The sequence below is a fragment of the Eleutherodactylus coqui genome, chromosome 1 (genome assembly GCF_035609145.1).
Source record: "Eleutherodactylus coqui strain aEleCoq1 chromosome 1, aEleCoq1.hap1, whole genome shotgun sequence".
NCBI classification, from domain to species: Eukaryota; Metazoa; Chordata; class Amphibia; order Anura; family Eleutherodactylidae; genus Eleutherodactylus; species Eleutherodactylus coqui.
Genome location: NC_089837.1, coordinates 169,179,145 through 169,196,233, shown reverse-complemented (window position 1 = coordinate 169,196,233; position 17,089 = coordinate 169,179,145). Strand labels below are relative to the sequence as shown.

General features: G+C 38.6%; 1 protein-coding gene across 1 annotated transcript in view; it reads left to right on the top strand.

Moving 5' to 3' along the window:
• The window catches only part of CSMD1 (CUB and Sushi multiple domains 1), a 1,401,348-nt gene that overhangs the window by 685,666 nt on the left and 698,593 nt on the right, over positions 1-17,089 (top strand). Inside the window, exon 6 of the mRNA XM_066607269.1 lies at positions 9,975-10,087. Within this exon, the coding sequence (XP_066463366.1) occupies positions 9,975-10,087 (113 nt within the window). The remainder of the gene's footprint in view (positions 1-9,974; positions 10,088-17,089) is intronic.

Sequence of the window (17,089 nt, the reverse complement as noted above, 5' to 3'; positions counted from 1 at the left end):
CGCCGGCGTGACGAGTTCATCCGCCGGCCGAAAAAGAAGATCCGGCCGTGAGGAAGAGAAGACCTTCCCGGTCCGCTGCGGGTGAGTTAATTCTTTTAAATTCCTATTTTAAGCGCTCATGTCCGCGGGGCAGGAGGGACCCGCTGCAGATTCTACATGTAGAATCCGTAGCGGGCCTGATTTTCCCCGTGGACATGAGGCCTAAGAATGTATTATAAGCCCTGGGCAATAGCGTCATTAGCCACTAAAAAAGCATTTACTCTTTGGAATGGAGCTTTTTGGAGGCCTGTCTGCTTCGTTTTGGTTTTGGACCACAGTTTCTGGAATAGATCAGATTGCTATATAAGTCACCTATGGCTAATGAAGTAGTTAATGGTATACCATTGGTGAGATTCCCACTATCAAGAGGAACACGCCTGGGATGTCCCTTGTCCCCTGCTCTATTTGCAATAGCAATAGAGGCACTGGCCATTTGCTTGTGTAATACCCCTGCTGTGACGGGTGTGCAATGGAAGGACAGAGAAAGTAAAGTCGGATTATATGCAGATAATATGGTCCTCTATCTCTGTAACCCTGAGCATTTTTTCCCATGAGCCCTGGAGATAATAAATCTTTTCTCCAAATATTCAGGGTTATACATGAACCGGTCTAAATAAGCAATAATGTATATGGCCCGAGGCCCAGTTGTGATCCCTTGTGTGCTTGCCAGTGGATTACTAGAGGTATCTAAATTTAAATATTTAGGAGTCAATATAGTACAGGACCATGAAAATCCAATAATTGAAAATATAGACCCGTTGTATGATTCAATAAGCGCTAAAGTCAAGATTTGGTTGGGACTACCTCTTTCTGTGGCTGGCTGCATGAATCTGACAAAGATTGTAATTCAACCCAAATGCCTATCTTCTTTACAGCACATATCAGTTAAGGTCCCAGGGAAATTTTTTCAAATGTTAAATTTCCTGATCATTAGATTTATATGGGGCCCGTCTAGATCCAAACTAAAACTTACTAACCTACAAAGATTTCAGAGACAAGCTGGAATGATGCTATCTGATTTTAAATTATATAATTTAGCAGGACAACTATGAAATCTTCGTCTTTGGTTTGTTGGGGAGGAGATGCCATTATCTGTCTATTATTTAGCTAGCGAAGCAGCTGGGAGAAATTTAATTGTTTTTTTGCAACCCCCAAAATATACAAAGCCATCTAAACTCTTGCCTCTACATAAGTTGACCCTATCGGTGTGGTGTGCAGCTAAGACAGCCCAACAGTTTACTGACACAATGACTGACACCCCTATGTGGAAATCCCACCCTGCCATCATTACAATCATTACAGGATGAAGGATATTGGGTTGCTCTGGGGATAAATGTATTGGGAGATATATATGAGGATAATATAATGCTATCCTATATGCAATTACGGGAGAAGATGCCTGGATTACAACTTTTTAGATAATTTCAGCTAAGGCATGCTTTAAATGCTCAGTTTCCATCAAATTCTATCAAAATCTCCAAGTACCCAATAGTGGGAATTTTTAAAACAAAGGGTCCTCTGGGGCTTATATCAATACTCTACACACATTTGTTGTCGGCCAAAATGGACCATGATCTATTATCAGTGTATGATAAGTGGAAAACTAATATTCCCACGTTGACGGCAGAAGATTGGCAAGAGGCAATTGGATCGCATCTACTGGTATAACCGTAAATTATTAACAAACTTATTCAATTGTATATTATATACCAGGCATATCTTACACCAGTTCGTTTGAACAAAATGGGTAGAATTAGCATAACATCTTGCAATAGGTGTCACCTCACCAGCCAAATGCTGATTTTTGGCACTTACTGTGGGAATGTTCCTATGTAAAAAAGTTTCCACTTTTCTATCAGCGCTTCTACCGATCCCTCTGGTTTTGGATCCTAAAATGGCAATATTTGGATTGATTGATGAGGAAGTATGGACCCATCATAACAAGATATTCATCAAGGAGGTACTATTTTTGGCCAGGAAGACGGTGGCTATGAGATGGACGGCGGTGGGACTGCCCTCCGTCTCACACTGGATGAGGCTGGTCAATACCATAATCCCCTATGAAAAGATGATCTATCAACACAAATGATGCCCTGATAAATTTGAAAAAAAATGGGGTTTGTGAGCAAACTCGCACAATACACTACAAGTTAAATAAATATAATCTTGAAAGCAACAGGAATGAGGGAGAAATAAATACACAATGAACCAAACATATTAAAGGTTTTATTTTCAAATCTTTAGTGTTATAAATATGATGCTAAATTATTACAGTTGTGATGTAAGATACAGAACAAATGAGAAATATATTTTACAGAACTGAATGTAATACTTGTTTTACAATCTGCTAATAAAACGAAGTAAAAAAAAGAAAAAAAATGGAATGAATGGACTACAAAATTGTGGTTATTCCCTTTATAAAAGCAAATGCCTGTGGGGCGACCTAATAACTATGTATAAATATATCAGGGAACAATACAAAGATCTTTCCCATCATCTATTAATACTCAGGACTGTAACTGTAACAAGGGAGCATCCTCTACACCCAGAGGAAAGAAGGTTTCTACACCAACATAGAAGGGGGTTATTTACCATAAGAGACTACGGAACTCTCTGTTTGAGAACGTGGTGATGGTGAGTTTGATAAAAGGGTTTGAAAGGGGACAGGAAAACTTTCTTGAGTATTACAATATTGCATGTTATAGTCCCTAATCACTTCAGAGTGGTTGTTGATCCAGGGATTATTCCGACTGCATGGAATTAGGAAATATTTTTTTTCCCCTTTCGTTAGTGAAATTGGCTTCTACTTCATTGTTTAGTTTTTTTTGCCTTCCTATGGATCATCATTCAGGGGATAATAGGCTCAAGTAGATGGACATATGTCTTTTTTCAGCCCATTATACTATGTTGCTATGTTTTAATATCTAGATATTTTTTGACTGTTTTTTATTTGAAGGATGCACTTTAACCATAGAGGAAGTTATGTTACATTTAAAGTATGATTTGTTCCTTTCCTAATCTTTCTCATTTGTAAATTATGCATTAAAATTGTATAACGTCTGAATTGTTTTCATGAATAATTTAATTCAATATAATTTCACAAATCAAAAGGGTGCTATTGACTCATTTCCCAAAGACTTAATTTCAGTGTTATTAAACCCGGCTGTACACTATGCTACTCTCGGAATAGTCACACTACTGCAATTTAATCTTAGCATCTTATGCATATCCATATTCCACATAGAAAAATGACAGAAAAGCAAAATAGAAGCCAATAGAATGCTAATGAGCGTACAGTAATACTGAGCATACAAGTATGGTACAGATGCAGCAAAGTTTAGCATGACTTTTAACACATTATAACTCTCTGTACCACATTTTTTTTAGCCTTTCAATAACTTTACACATTCTTTTGTTGTATTAGGGCTCCTGCACACTTGCCTTTTTCTTGTGCATTTTTTTCACGCAATATCGCTGCATTTTTTTTCACGTGATTGTCAATGGGACTTTCTAATGTTAAAAACGCATTGCACAAAAATTGCAAAGCACAAACTTGCGATGCGTTTTTAACATTAGAAAGTCCCATTGACAATTGCATGAAAAAAACACAGCAAAAAAAATGCGCAAGAAAAACGCATTCAGACGGGAATAGTGCAATTTGCATTACTATTTTTGCCAGAATATCTGAATCTTCATGGTAACCATTTATAATTCAAAAGGATCTACCAATGTTTCAATTGAGAACTGATACATCATAAATAGAGATGAGCGAGCGATACTCGGATAAGCACTACTCGCTCGAGTAATTGGCTTTATCCGAGTATCGCTGTGCTCGGGGCTAAAGATTCGGGTGCCGGCACGGAGCGGGGAGCTGCAGGGGAGAGCGGGGAGGAACGGAGGTAAGATCTTTCTCTCCTTCTCTCCCGCCCGCTCTCCCCTGCTCCCCGCTGTGACTCACCTGTCAGCCGCAGCGGCACCCGAATCTTTAGACCCGAGCACAGCGATACTCGGATAAAGCCAATTACTCGAGCGAGTAGTGCTTATCCGAGTACGCTCGCTCATCTCTAATCATAAACTATAGTTATCATGAAAAGTAGCCATGATTCTATTGTGAACAGTTTTAAAGCTTGAACTGCTAAATAATTAAACCGAAGTAAATCTATATATTTTCTAATAAAAAGTTGTATACAGTTATACAAATAAGCTTGGAGTGCTGGTTTACCAAGGTACTAGACACACAGTAAACATCCATGAACATACAGTATATAGAGATCCTACAATTCTTATAATTGACAGGAAACTAGATGTACATTATGTTATGAAGTAGGTCCGCATAAACTAACTATATGTGCTGCATTAACACAGCAGTTACTGATTGTGAACTGGTGCATTAATGTTACCAATTGACAATTAGTTTAGCTAAAAGGTAACGGGGTTACAATAACTAGTGAGATTTTGTGTTCTGACCCAATATGCCGCTGTGAAAGGTTGTGGGAATATGCTGTGTGTAATGGGATCCACAACCAAGAAGATATAAATCGTACTACTCCAGGGAGTCCAGTCATTTATATAGAGGAATGCAGCTTTTTGTTCTTTTAAATTACACATATTTAGAGAATTATTTATTTTTGGGGGATTTAATGGGTTTTCAAACAAAATGAATATCCTATTTCTCATGACAAATCCTCTTTGAAAATGGTGTAGAAATAGTTTAAATATACAGCATGCTACAGAGACAGCATGGCACAGCTATGCTATATGCGAGCATGACCGACCATTCCAATTGAATATCAACAGCCAAACCACACGGATAGCTTAACAGGCCTATGGTATTAATGTGACACTCCAGCCACTGCAGCTGGCAGGGCTACATCTGTCCTAAAGTGGTATTCCCTTCTCGAAAACCCAATTTAAATGTGTTTAAAATCACAAAACAATGCTCTCTCCCGTAAGATGTTTATTTTGAAAATACTCTGTTCTCTAGTTATTGTAGATATTGATTCCTCTGACCTCTGATTGTTTCCTGCTTGTTGCTAGAAAAGCAAACCACCTCTTATATGCAAAGAAATAGCAGACGAGCAGAGGAGATTGGTGCTTGCACATTTCTTTCATGTAAATCTGTTGGCTAGGATTAGGATTTCAAGACCGCATGTACTAGCTTTAGGCCCGGCCACTGGCTACGCTAGCTATTTCTTTTCATTGAAGAGGTGCTATGCTATGCTATGCTATGCTATTTCTTCCCATTGAAGAGGTGCTCTGTTTCCTTGGAAATGAGCACTAAACAACCAGAGGCCAGAGGAATCAATATCTGCAATACCTGGAGAATGGAGCATTTTAGAAACAAACATGTTATGGGTGAGTTAATTGTTTTGCGATTTAGAACACATTGAAATAGGATTCCTGAATGGGACTTTCCCCTTTAACCCCATTCCCGCCCCATGACGTAAGGGTTTTTAACGCTTTGAGAAAAAAAAAATCTATGGCAGAATTGATGCGTTTTCTCTCCCTATGATCATAAAAAAATAATAAAAGTTTTACAATGTAGTCTATGTACCCAAAAATGGTACCAAAAAAATCTACAGTTTGCCACGCAAAAAAACAAGCCCTTATACGGCCGCGTCGACGGAAAAATAAAAAAGTTATGGCTTTTGAAAAATGGAGATGGAAAAATACCAAAAATCGCTTGGTCCTCAACGCCAAAATAGGCCATGTCATTAAGGGGTTAAAGAATTGCCAAAAGCTTAAACAGTTCTGTAAACCAGTTTCTCATGCAGTCACATATCATGCTTCAGGTGTTTATCTGCTGCTTTTAGCTATTAACATAAAGACACATGCACAAGCTTCAATACAAAATCCATATAGCATAATCAGCCATGTGTTGATCTTTTCCATATTAGTCTATATTGTTCGTATGTAGAGGAATACTGCAGGCTGTTTGGTAACGTCATTAACATTTCAAGGAATCCTGCCCTTCCTCAGGCATGCTCAGAGAGGTGCACCACTGGTGTAAATGTATGTATATTACTTATGTGACTTGGCACATTTGAGTGTTAAAACATAAATACAAACTGCTTATATCAGATAACCACATGCAGAAGGATCTTTATAATTGCTCAAATTCACCTTATTAATAATCTCATGTCATAATAATCCTAGAATCAATATTTTTTCATTTCTTATCACTTTCCCCTGACTGGTACACTTGTTCCTTAAGAATATTTTCTCTCAGCAGGTGATCAGCTGTTTTCCAATCACAGGAATAAATTAAGGCTACAGAGCTGCACTGAATTTAAACAGTATATTCAACTCACTTCTTTTTGAAGAAACCTGCATTTTAATTGTGCCACATTCCTACTTTATACTTCCTCCAAGGCTATTCATTTTAAATCCTATACTTTACGCTTTATCTTATGAAATTGCTTTGCTCTCCATTTTTTCTGCTGTCTTTCACTTTCCTTACATGTACTATCTATCTCTCTATCTCCAGTTTTAGTTTTCTTTGAACATAATTTCTGACTGCAGATCGATGTTCATTAAGCCTAGTTTCAACTGATCAAGATGACTGTCCTATATGCACCTTTCTGCAAGGGCAGTGGAACATATAAACAACATTTTCACTGTTACATTTATGGTAGCCTTCAATTAAAATTTTATTACTCTTCATGGGATGGTAGATGGTTCTTCCCTTACTAATGCATGAACAATTTAGACACAATAGGCATAGGAATGTACCTTTTTTTGTTTACTCAGATACATTTGTCTAGACATTTTACTGGGCTTAACATGAGTCCTTATTGATTAATCTACTAAGTATTTACCATTTTTATATAAATTTTGGGTAATCATTGAATACACACTCATATGAAAGGCCAATTTTAGTAAAACCCAGTGTTTACAAATGATCCTCTTTATCATCATTGAATGTCCATTAAACACTGAACCAAGAGACACATCTGCATACTTTTGTTTAGTAACCCCATTTCTTACAGATTATATTGAAACTGATCCTTCTTTGAAACCCACTTTACAGATCTCAGTTTCTGGGTATTGCCTTGTGACAAACGTTTGGATTAGGTTATCCAGTAACTCATAGTATTTATTATTCTCACTAAGTATGTGTCTTGCTCTAACAAACTGACCTTTTGGGATTTCATGAAAAACTTGAATTATAACTATCATACCATAATAGGTTACTTCTATCTGTTTTCTTGACAAACAGGGTAGTGGACAATTTGCTTTTATTATTTTATACATCTCTATATCTGAATATATATTTTTTCAGTATATTTCTTCAACTTCAGGACAACTATTCAAATATTGAGCAGTCATTAATAGATCGTTCCCTTCCTTGTTGCAAAATAAATAGCTTGTTCATAAATCATATACTCATCATTTAATCTCATCTTTAAAGCGGCTGCACATGAGAAACTGTTCTTCAAGCACACATATAAAACCGTTTGCATAATTTGGGGCCAATGGAGACCCCATCAATGTTCCTTTAAATTGTAGATAAGAGGTAGAGCCTAAATGAAAACACTTTTAGTTAAAATTATCTCTAAAAAAGACATCAGAATTAGAATTTTAGAGCTACTTAACATTATCTTTTTAAGAAGTTTCTAGTGGTCCACCATCATACCTTCATTGGTGGAAATGCTTGTATACAAGCTTTTTATGGCAAGTGTATATAGAAAGGTTATATCCTTTATTTGATGGCACTCCTTTAAATTAGAAAAGCACATGCATTTTTTGTAGGCATCAAGGACAATTGCTAAGAATATTAATGTGTTGTTAATGATAATGTGTAAACAATGGCCCAAATTACTTTCCCAGGTTGCTTTAAATTTGGGCAAAACTTCCCAAGCAGAAAAAAAAATTTAAACATGAAAACCTTTTAAATAAATAGAGGCCCTCAGATATTCTTTCACACTACCAATATTCAACCATAAAGGGATTGCAAGTGTATGCGCCTCAATAATCTCTTTGGATAATCAAGAATAATCCAAATCTCCAGAAACCCCAGTAGCAGAGCTAAACACATAGGACACTTGGCTATTCCACAATGCCTCCATAGCTTCAATACTGACTGCAATAACTCAATGAAAATTAATAACACTACTACAATATCATAAAATATATCACGCAGAGGAAACCAGAGCACAAATAAAAGATATGCTCCAAAATACAATTAAGCAAAAAGAAGTCAATGCATTACAATGAATAACAAATTGGGTTGCTGCACCCAAATTTACAAGTAGGAAAGAAAAAGAGAATACAATATGAATTTACTTTTGTGATGAAATTTCTTCATTTGAAGAACCCACCCCTCCTGGGTACAATGTACTTACTCCAAAAGCAAATATCCCATGCATATAATGAATATGTCACACACAAAAGTAGGAACACTAGTCCATCCACAAGAAATAATTATCACAAAACATTTCTGTAAACTCACTTCCCTCATTATGGAGGTGCTGGTTCCATGATTTTCTATTATAAACTCAGTTGTGTGCGACATATTCATCATTTGTAATATTATTATATATCAGATATTTGGCTTTGAAGTGAGTATAATTTTTTTTTGTTTCATTGGTATTTGGGATAGCTAACATATATAGCTGGTATCTGGGATGTATTATTGAATTTATTACCATGACACATGGTTATTGAATTTCCTAATGGAATGTTGAAATTAAAAGGCGAAATGCATACACTCTTTACATCAATTGGGATAACCTATTCATAGTAATGTTATTGGTGTTATAGCCTTGATAGAAATATTAAACATTTTTCTTTTTAATGGGTATGAGATTCAATTGTTGCTAACCAAATCCTGTTTTTAACCTGGCCCTCCTTCTATATAGGGTGTAATAGGGAAAGTTGGGGTTAGGTTTTGGACAGAGTCACCCTTCTCGAGGCAGGTGCACTGTAAACTATCTGAGGTTAGTGTATAGCATTCAGGGTTTAATAATATTCCTTGTTTTAATATATTAAAGAAAGTTTATGTTTTAATGGTTTATTAGACAGGTACTTGTCAGTGAGATTGATTACAGAGAGCACACAATTTTCTGTTGGTAAACTATATCCTCTTTGAGCAGTATATGACTTGTAGTACTTCTGAAACCCGGGGTATGTGCTGCACTTTGATATAATCAGTCAGAGTAGAAAAATGTAAAACTAAGTTTCTTTCCTTTTTCATCAGCTTTTCCAGTTTTTCAGAATTATCTAGAAGTAGTCTCCTGACCTTTATGGAATTATAAGTCAGCCTTTATCAGCCCGGTGTAGAATCGTGTTTCTTTCAGCTCCCATAAAAGTAAAGACTTCAGCTCTATTTTCTGTTAATCCATATATCTGTAAAAATCCCTTGTTTATTGGATGCTTTGGTTAACAAGACACATCCTTCCGCTTGTATAATGCCCTAAAGATTTCCGTCTCCTGAGCTACAGAAGATCATCCTGTCCTCTCTGCCTAGTCCCTATCTCTTACCCTCCCTTCCTTTCTTGGAGGAAGCATCTTTCACATGCTGGGTAGCAGACAGCTGATTCTGCAAACTTTTAGTAGCACAGCAGTGCCTCAATGTGTTGTATGAAGACAGGGAGTAATTACAGCACTAACTTACATCTTGCAAAAAGGGTATGTCGGCAACAGTAAATAAAGAAGAGGAATCATGGGAACTGTAAACCTTTAGTTTGCTAATTCTGATCACAACAAGCCCTGCCATCATGAAAACAACTGTGCTGTGCATTGCTAATAAAATGACGGATAGTTATTGCTAAGCTATGGTGGCATTATCTGATGCCCATTCAGATGCACAGAGGCTTGGAAAGCCACTTGAACCACATTTTCCAAAGTCAGAATTCAGAAGGCTACATAAACATGTTATTATGTGAAGTATAACTATTTGCTTCCAATTAAATTGACATATTTTTTCTTTGTAGGTTAACTGGAATGAGTCTGCCATCTCCTGTTATAAGCAATAAAAACTGGCTGCGTCTTCATTTTACATCTGACAGTAACCACAGGAGGAAAGGATTTAATGCCCAGTTTCAAGGTACAGATAACTTTTTTGCATATACTTTCCTCTATAAAATGACTTATTTTAAAGAATTAATGACTATTTTAAAAAAGTTATTTCATGTGTGAGAAAAAGTATCAATACTGTATACATATAAAGACAGTACACACTGAATATTAGGAGCAGCTAAAATGATTTAAAGAGTTATAGGACTATAACATTGATGGCCTGTTCTTCGGACTGATCCAACTTCCAATTGGTCCAAAGTCCAACTTCTGGCACCCCAGTTGATGCTCTGACTAAAAAGGTCTGCAGGACACCAGAAAGCATTGTGTGTCCTTCACTGTTTACCAGGCACAGCTTAAAATATTTGGTAGTGCTGTGCCTGGTATAATAATTCACTGCAGCTCAGTGACAATCAAGTGAGTAGGACTGAGCTGCAGTTCCAGGCAGAGGCATTATCAAAGGTATGGAGCTGTGTCTAGTTAACAGTGGAAAGGATGTGATATTTACTATGCTAAGGAAAGACCATCTATATCATAGTCCTGAATTATCCCTTTAAGTCTAGTCTGTTCACTTAAACAAGCTACATAAAAGCAGACTATGAAATATGATGCTCCAGCTTTTGTTATTTCTGCTAAACATTCATAGATTATGCCCCGTTATAATTACTTTGGAATTTAGTAACAATTTCAACATATTTGGCTAGTAGTAATTAAATTTGCAGATACTATATACAGACCATGCATAACTCACTAGACATTGGGTCAATCTTTACACAAAAACTCAATTTTGACCAGACACTGGAAAGTTTGTGCACTAATGCAAAGTTCTAATTTTATTATTTAAGTGATTGCCCCATATCAACTTCTTTGTTACTTTAATAAACTGCCAACCAGACAGGTTGTAAAAGTAAAAACAGTGGGGATTAAACCTTTTAAGGACAACCACTAATGCCAGGAATTTGTTCCTCTTCTTGGTTAGAGAACTCGAATGGGTCATCATAAATAGCCAAATATGCTTACTAAACTGTTTCTGATAGCCACATTTACAGGAGCTATCAATAGCACCCAAAGAAACAAGTTCCATCATCTCATCAGAGGACATACTGAGCAAGTGATTAGAGAGTAGGACAGCACTACTACTATTGTATTTGTTCAACATTAGTGTTAAGTGATTAATGAAATATTTGAGTAGCGAATACCTGACCTGATTTTCTAATAATCATTGTGAATTACAAATATCTGAAGGGCTTTTACAGTGCAGAGGGATCAGCCCTATTCTCATTTGCACATGGAAAGACTAGAAGCAATGGGATTAAATTGAAAGGAAGGAGACACGAATTAGATATTAGAAAAAACTTTCTGACAATGAGGGTGATCAATGAGTGGAACAGGTTACCATGGGAGGTGGTGAGTTCTCCTTCAATGGAAGTTTTCAAACAAAGGCTGGACAGACATCTGTCTGGGATGATTTAGTGAATCCTGCACTGAGCAGGGGTTTGGAGCAGATGACCCTGGAGGTCCCTTCCAACTCTATGATTCTATGAATGGGGATGGCTGATTCCTATTGAAATTGCTAAGAGTAAAACTTGTGTGCGTTCCAGATTTGGACCTACAACTCCAGCACTATAAGGGTGGCTTCACACGAACGTGTTTTTGTGCATGCATACACACGCACAAAAACACGCTTCTATTTGCAACAATGCATTCCTTATGAAAATAAATCAGTCCCACCTTTGGCTGGCTTCTACTCCCCGTTCCTTTGCTGCAGGCATATCCTGCAAGACTGAATCAGCCACCCGTTTCTTTGGCTTTCTAGGCAAATGTAATTCACAAACGGAATGCTGCTTGCTTTTTCAGATTTCCTGCTTTATTCATAAAGCGTGCATAATACAAATATGGAGAACGCATTTCGGTTGTTACACAACCTTGTTCGTCATTCATTCATTTGGGGAGAGCTGCCTGTGATTGGCTGAGCACCTCAGCCAATCCCATTCAGCTCTTTCAGAATGTGGGGATTTTAAATCCCCACCTGCTAATAGATCAGCACTAGAGATGAGCGAGCACCAAAATGCTCGGGTGCTCGTTACTCGAGTCGAACTTTCAGTGATGCTCGAGAGTTCATTTCGAGTAACGAACCCCATTGAAGTCAACGGGCGACTCGAGCATTTTTGTATATCGCCGATGCTCGCTAAGGTTTTCATTTGTGAAAACCTGGGAAATTCAAGAAAGTGATGGGAATGACACAGAAACGGATAGGGCAGGCAAGGGGCTACATGTTGGGCTACATCTCAAGTTCCCAGGTCCCACTATTATGCCACAAGAGCGCCCCCCCCCCCGCACTGTGAGCATAAAGATCGTTCTCCTCTGCCACAGCTGTAACAGCTGTGGCAGAGAAGAACGATGTTAGCCCATTGAATTCAATGGAGCCGGCAATACAGCCGGCTCCATTGAAAGCAATGGGCTGCCGGCGATCGCGGGATGAATTGTCGGGAAGGGCTTAAATATATAAGCCCTTCCCTGCAATTCATCCAGAAATGTGTAAAAATAAAAAAAAAAATATACTCACCTTGTCCTGGCAGAACGATGTTAGCCCATTGAATTCAATGGAGCCGGCAATACAGCCGGCTCCATTGAAAGCAATGGGCTGCCGGCGATCACGGGATGAATTGTCGGGAAGGGGTTAAATATATAAGCCCTTCCCTGCAATTCATCCAGAAATGTGTAAAAATAAAAATATATATATATTAACTCACCTGGTCGTGGCAGACGGAGTTCAGCGTGGCCAGCGGCTGTCCTCCTGAACTGCTCTGAACAGCTGTGAGTAGTATTCAGCAGCCGGGGATTTAAAATCCCTGCCTGCTGAATGAGCTGCCTCTAATTGGTCACAGCCTGACCAATCAGAGGCAGATCGCACTCACACACCCATTCATGAATTTATGAATGGGTGAGTGACTGCTGCCTCTCATTGGCTCAGCGGGACCAATCAGATGAGAGGCGGACCTGCATTCACTGTGTATTTTTGCACCTACATGGGTGTGCACCTATATACGCACAAAAACACGCTCGTGTGAAGCCACCCTAAGGCCTCGGTCACACGGGCGTTTTTTCCCGCGATTTGCGGATCACATGACGGATGCGCATCCGCAAATCACGTGACCGCGATTGGTCCCTGCGCTGAGCCAATCAGAGGCAGCACTCACTCACCCATTCATGAATTCATGAATGGGTGAGTGAGAGCTGCCTCTGATTGGTGAGGGCTGTGACCAATCAGAGGAAGCTCATTCAGCAGGCAGGGATTTTAAATCCCTGGCTGCTGAATACTACTCATAGCAGCTCAGGAGAACTGCCGGCCGGCCGAGGCTGAACTCCGTCTGCCGGGACAAGGTGAGTATATTTTTATTTTTACTAGAGATGAGCGAGCATACTCGTCTGAGCTTGATGCTCGTTCGAGTATTAGGGTGCTCGAGATGCTCGTTACTCGAGACGAGCACCACGCGGTACTCGTCTCGATTAAACGAGCACTGACCATTGAATTCAATGGAGCCGGCAATACAGCCGGCTCCATTGAAAGCAATGGGCTGCCTGCGATCTCAGGATGAATTTTCGGGAAGTGCTTAAAAATATAAGCCCTTACCTGAAAATCATCCTAAAATGTGTAAAAAAATAAATATATATTTATACTCACCTTTCCGCTGCAGCCGGAGTTCAGCCGCGTCTGGCCGGCAGTTCTCTGGCTGTCATTAGTCAATCAAGCCACCACCTTCAAAAGATGTATGTGCAGGTTTAAAGCCAATTATTAAGGTTAGTAAAGGGCATATTGTTGTATCTAATGAATTAACTATAAATAAAATATTTTGCAGGACAGCCTCTACAAATAATGGTAAAATCCTAGGCAAAACTATTTTAGCAGTTGTAAAAATTTTCATTATAAAACAGTAGTCAACTTAAAGTACAGCACTGGCTCTGTAATGAAAAGTAATGCTAATCAATGATTACATTTAATTTATGCAGTTATTAAAGTTGAGAAATCGTTAAAAGGTATCATTGTTTTTAGCTGACATGTTGAACAAATACTTTTCTGATGTATGCTATAACTAATATATTCTACACATTATATAAGGAAGTTCTACTATATAACTTTGAAAAATAACTGATGCTAAACATTCAGTAACTTTTTTATTATCTGCAGATGATCCATGTTATATTCATTATTCATCAAGTAAATAATTTGTAATAATTTGTTACCACATTTACTTTATTCTCTCTGCGAATGGAAATGAATGCCCTACAAGTTATGTTTAAAAGATAAAAACTTTTCTCTCTGAAGATCAACTCTGGACAGGGAACATTCCCCCTGGGTTCTCATTACAAGAGATACATTGTTGGCATTTGGCATTCACCTGAGCATGCTTCCTCAAACCCAGTATACATTGCTTGATACTTTTGAATATTCTTGTTCTCAATGTAGAAATTCGAAAGCTTTAAAAAGTCACTGTATAGATTAATAAAGTGTGCTGGATTGATATTCTTGTTCATAAACTAATGTAGAGGAAAAGAGTTCCCTCCATTAAAAATATTACAAGACTTTTCTACCAATACATACAGTACTCTCAGTCTAAAAATAAGTAGTTGTATGTTAGCAGTAATCTATGGAATATTGTGGGGCTATTAATTAACTCTTGTTCTGCAATTGCCTGATATATTGCTAGCAGCAAGCTTAAAATAAAAAAACAACAACATAGGGCCAAATTTATTAATACTGTCTTAAATTTTGACACCGTATAACTAGACTAGATGAGCCACATTTAAAACAGTGGTTCACACTGTATGATAAATTTGGTGCATCCTTAGACACTTGTGTCTAACTTTATGCCACCTCTTGGTCGGCTTATGTTAAAAAAAATTTGAGGCAAACTTTTGGTGCATATTAGCAAATTTTAAGCTGTGCCCCTTTTCCTCTAAATCACATGCCTGGTCTAGTTGGAACAAAAAGTGCCTAATACAAAGAATAAATCTAGGATTTTTTTTCCTAAATTGAGGCAACATTTTAGTGTATTTAGTTCAGTAAATCTTCACATTGTTTATAGAGAGGAAAGAATGCCAAAAATATAGAAATAATAGTGATGTAGCTACTGGCATAAATGCAGATATAGTTTATTTAGCATTAAAATAGTTATAACACAATATCAACTTATCCGCTATCCACAGGAATAACCTGATGATTATGGTGCAAGTTACCCCGGAGACCCGCACTGATTTCAAGAATGGGGGTCCCACGTCTCCCTTCATCCTCACTGTGGGGTTACTGCACCCCTCGCAATGAAGAGGAAACTGAATGGAGCACTTGTCATGCAAGTGCATCAGTGCTTCATTCACTTTCATTTAGACCGCCTAGTACCCAAGCGATGTACCCGCTTGGAAATTGCATCACTCGCATTGAAATAAATGGTGAACTGACCCCACATGCTCGGCCAGTGTTACATTCAGAATGTTGTCACTGCAAGGGAAAAAGCAACCATCACAGTGACAGGAGACCAGGACACGTGAGTCCCTTATGAAGATCGGTGGGGGTCTCAGCAGTGAGACTCCTACCAATCAGCAAGTTATCTCTTATCCTTTTAATTGGGAATAATTTGATATTCGCCCTCTAGCAACGCCTCTCCAATGACACACCCTCTATATTTGCTATGGGGAACCTTTGTGGGAAGCCCAGTAGTGCTGCCCACTCTCTCTGCATTATGGGGATATCTCTTGGTGGTCCCCAGAGCAGGGAGAGAGAGAACAGGACTATAGATTAATCCTCCATAGTAGGGAGAGAGGGCGGAGATATGGGGGATTAACCTATAGTCCTGCTCCATCTCTTCCTTTATAGCCCTGCTCTCTCTCTCCCTGCTCCGAAAGGAGCAGCTGGTGGTTCTCAGGACATTTTGCCTGAAGGTGTTTTAGGCTTCAAAGCACACTTGTAGAGCCCTTGAGCGCCAAAACAATGGAGAACCCCCACAAATGACCCTAATTTTGAAAACAAATGAATTCATCTAGGGGTATACTGCATATTTTGACCCCACAGTTTTTGAATGAATTTAAGCAAAGCAGAAGGAAAAATTAAGATTTTCTTTTTTTGGCAATTATGTCATTTTTAAAAAACGTTTTTTTTCCTACAGCACACATATGAATGAAGACTTGCACCCCAAAATGGATCCCCCTGTTTGCCCTGTGCTTAAAAATATACTCATTGAGGCCTGAATCTTATGTCTGTATGCACAACGGGGCCCAAACCGAAAGGAGCATTACACTTCAACTGTTTTTTTTTACTTTTACGTGATTGCCATTATCCATTGGATAACGGCAATCAGGTGACTGGGGATGGCTCACCGCAGCCCTCGGTCATTGCTCAAGGCTCTGGGCTACCTTTAGTAGCCAGGAGCAAGGAGATTTTAAATTTCCCTTCGCAGCTTCTGCACTTGTGCCCGCCATTTTGGTGACGGGCGCATGTGACACAACTGGGAAAACGCCCATGGGTAAAGATCCCATAGGGGGACATTGCCGGAGGCTTTAGGTAAGTAATTTCCCCTTCCCTTATGGATCGGATGTGTGACAGGAGGTGAAACTTTAACTTATTTTACTTCTACGTGATTGCTGTTATCCATTGAATAACGGCAATCAAATGACCAAGGACCATGTATTGCAGCTACCCGTGAAATCTCCAGGCTCTCAGCTGTTTTTGGTAGCCAGGACCAGGGAGATTTTAATTTATCCCGGCAATCCACGGCTTTTGTGCATGCATCCGCCATTTTGGCAATGAGTGTGAGCGCAGAAGACGGGGTGAGCTCTGCGGATAAATCTGGGGGCCTTAGGTACATAATTTCATCTCCCCTCACGGATAGGATCTGATGAAATTTAAACTTTTTTTCTTTTTTTTTTTTTTACACTTTTTATTTTGCTTTACATGATTGCCATTATCCATTGAATAACGGGGATCATGTGACCGGGAACCACATGCAGCAGTTTCTGGTGACATTTCCCTTCTCTCAGC